The sequence below is a fragment of the Gavialis gangeticus genome, unplaced genomic scaffold (assembly GCF_001723915.1).
Source record: "Gavialis gangeticus isolate Ggan-Ray unplaced genomic scaffold, GavGan_comp1, whole genome shotgun sequence".
NCBI classification, from domain to species: domain Eukaryota; kingdom Metazoa; phylum Chordata; order Crocodylia; family Gavialidae; genus Gavialis; species Gavialis gangeticus.
This window is the reverse complement of record NW_017729004.1, coordinates 38,105,653-38,106,874: the sequence shown is the minus strand read 5'-3', so window position 1 is coordinate 38,106,874 and position 1,222 is coordinate 38,105,653. Positions and strand designations below refer to the sequence as shown.

General features: G+C 45.7%; 1 protein-coding gene across 3 annotated transcripts in view; it reads left to right on the top strand.

Moving 5' to 3' along the window:
* APBB1IP (amyloid beta precursor protein binding family B member 1 interacting protein) overlaps positions 1 to 1,222 on the top strand; it is a 128,291-nt gene that overhangs the window by 118,263 nt on the left and 8,806 nt on the right. For all 3 annotated transcript variants that reach the window (XM_019508253.1, XM_019508254.1, XM_019508255.1), the window contains one exon: positions 826 to 917. In XM_019508253.1, the coding sequence (XP_019363798.1) occupies positions 826 to 917 (92 nt within the window). The remainder of the gene's footprint in view (positions 1 to 825; positions 918 to 1,222) is intronic.

The following is a 1,222-nucleotide window of genomic DNA, read 5'->3' as shown; positions in this document are numbered from 1 at the left end:
TGCCAGGGGCCCTGCAATAACCCCAGCTAGCTCCCTCAACACCCTGGGGTGGAGAGCATCCGGACCCGCTGACTTGAACGCGTCCAGCCCCTCCAGAAGCTCTCTAACCCGGTCCTCCCCAACCTGAGGTCTGAAGGCGATCCCCTCGAGTCCGGCTTCTATCGCAGCAGGGAAGTCCCGGTCCCTGCACAAGAAAACGGAGGTGAATTTGGAGAATTTAACTTAAAATGGCATCCCCAAGTTTAGTAATGGTAAACTGTGGTTAAGAATTTAAGTAGCAGCAGGTCAGAGAGGGCTATATTTAACTCTGCTCCCTTGCCTCCACGCTTGCTTCTTATAAAGGCCAGTTACAACCCTCCTCCTCAGTTCCAGTACCAACCTTACCTCTGCCTCATCACACATCCAGCCCCCTTCCACCAATCAAAATGAGGAACCCTCACCCCTCCTCAACTATGTGTCACTACACTGATTCCACTCCTTCCATCTTGGTCATCAGTACTTGCTTTCCTATAGGATGGTTACTTGCAATTATGGTAGGATTCATAGGATTATTGATTTTAACAGTTTATTTTTCATAGTAAATATATTTAAACTGAATACAGATGCAAACAAGCACTGTTGTAACGGGTGATGTGGGGTCTGGGGTTTTATGTGTTTGTTTGATATTGTCATATATTTTATGATATTTACTATACAAGAATTGTAACTGTTTCTTCTCTGGTAGAATCCAAACACATTGTATGGTAGCCCTCATTCCTAATATGCCCTTGCCTCCCCCGGCTGAAAGAAATCAAACTGTTTTCTTCTCTTTCGGGTGTATTATAGGTACTGCTCAAGCAAATGGACAGATCCATCACACTGTACCTCCTGCCTGCAAGGAGTTTTCAGAGGCCCCAAAACAAGCAGAGATTGCAAAGGTACATAATCAAGGTTACTATTGGTGCCCTACACCCTAATGTAACTCAATTGCTGTTCCAAACAGTTTCCCCTCCCCCTCACTCTACTCTCATAAAACATTGGAGTGGGGGAGGGGAGAGGTTTGTGTGTGCAAACTTTATGGCAGGTGCACCACAAATTAGCCCCATACCCTCCCCAAGTGCCAGATGTTCCCTCCATATCAGATAAGATTCTACGTGTTTCTCCCAGCTTTCTACACTGATGCTGAACGACTTCCTATCTTTTTGCATGCATCATGATGTCATCATAGAGAGCGACCCTGTTT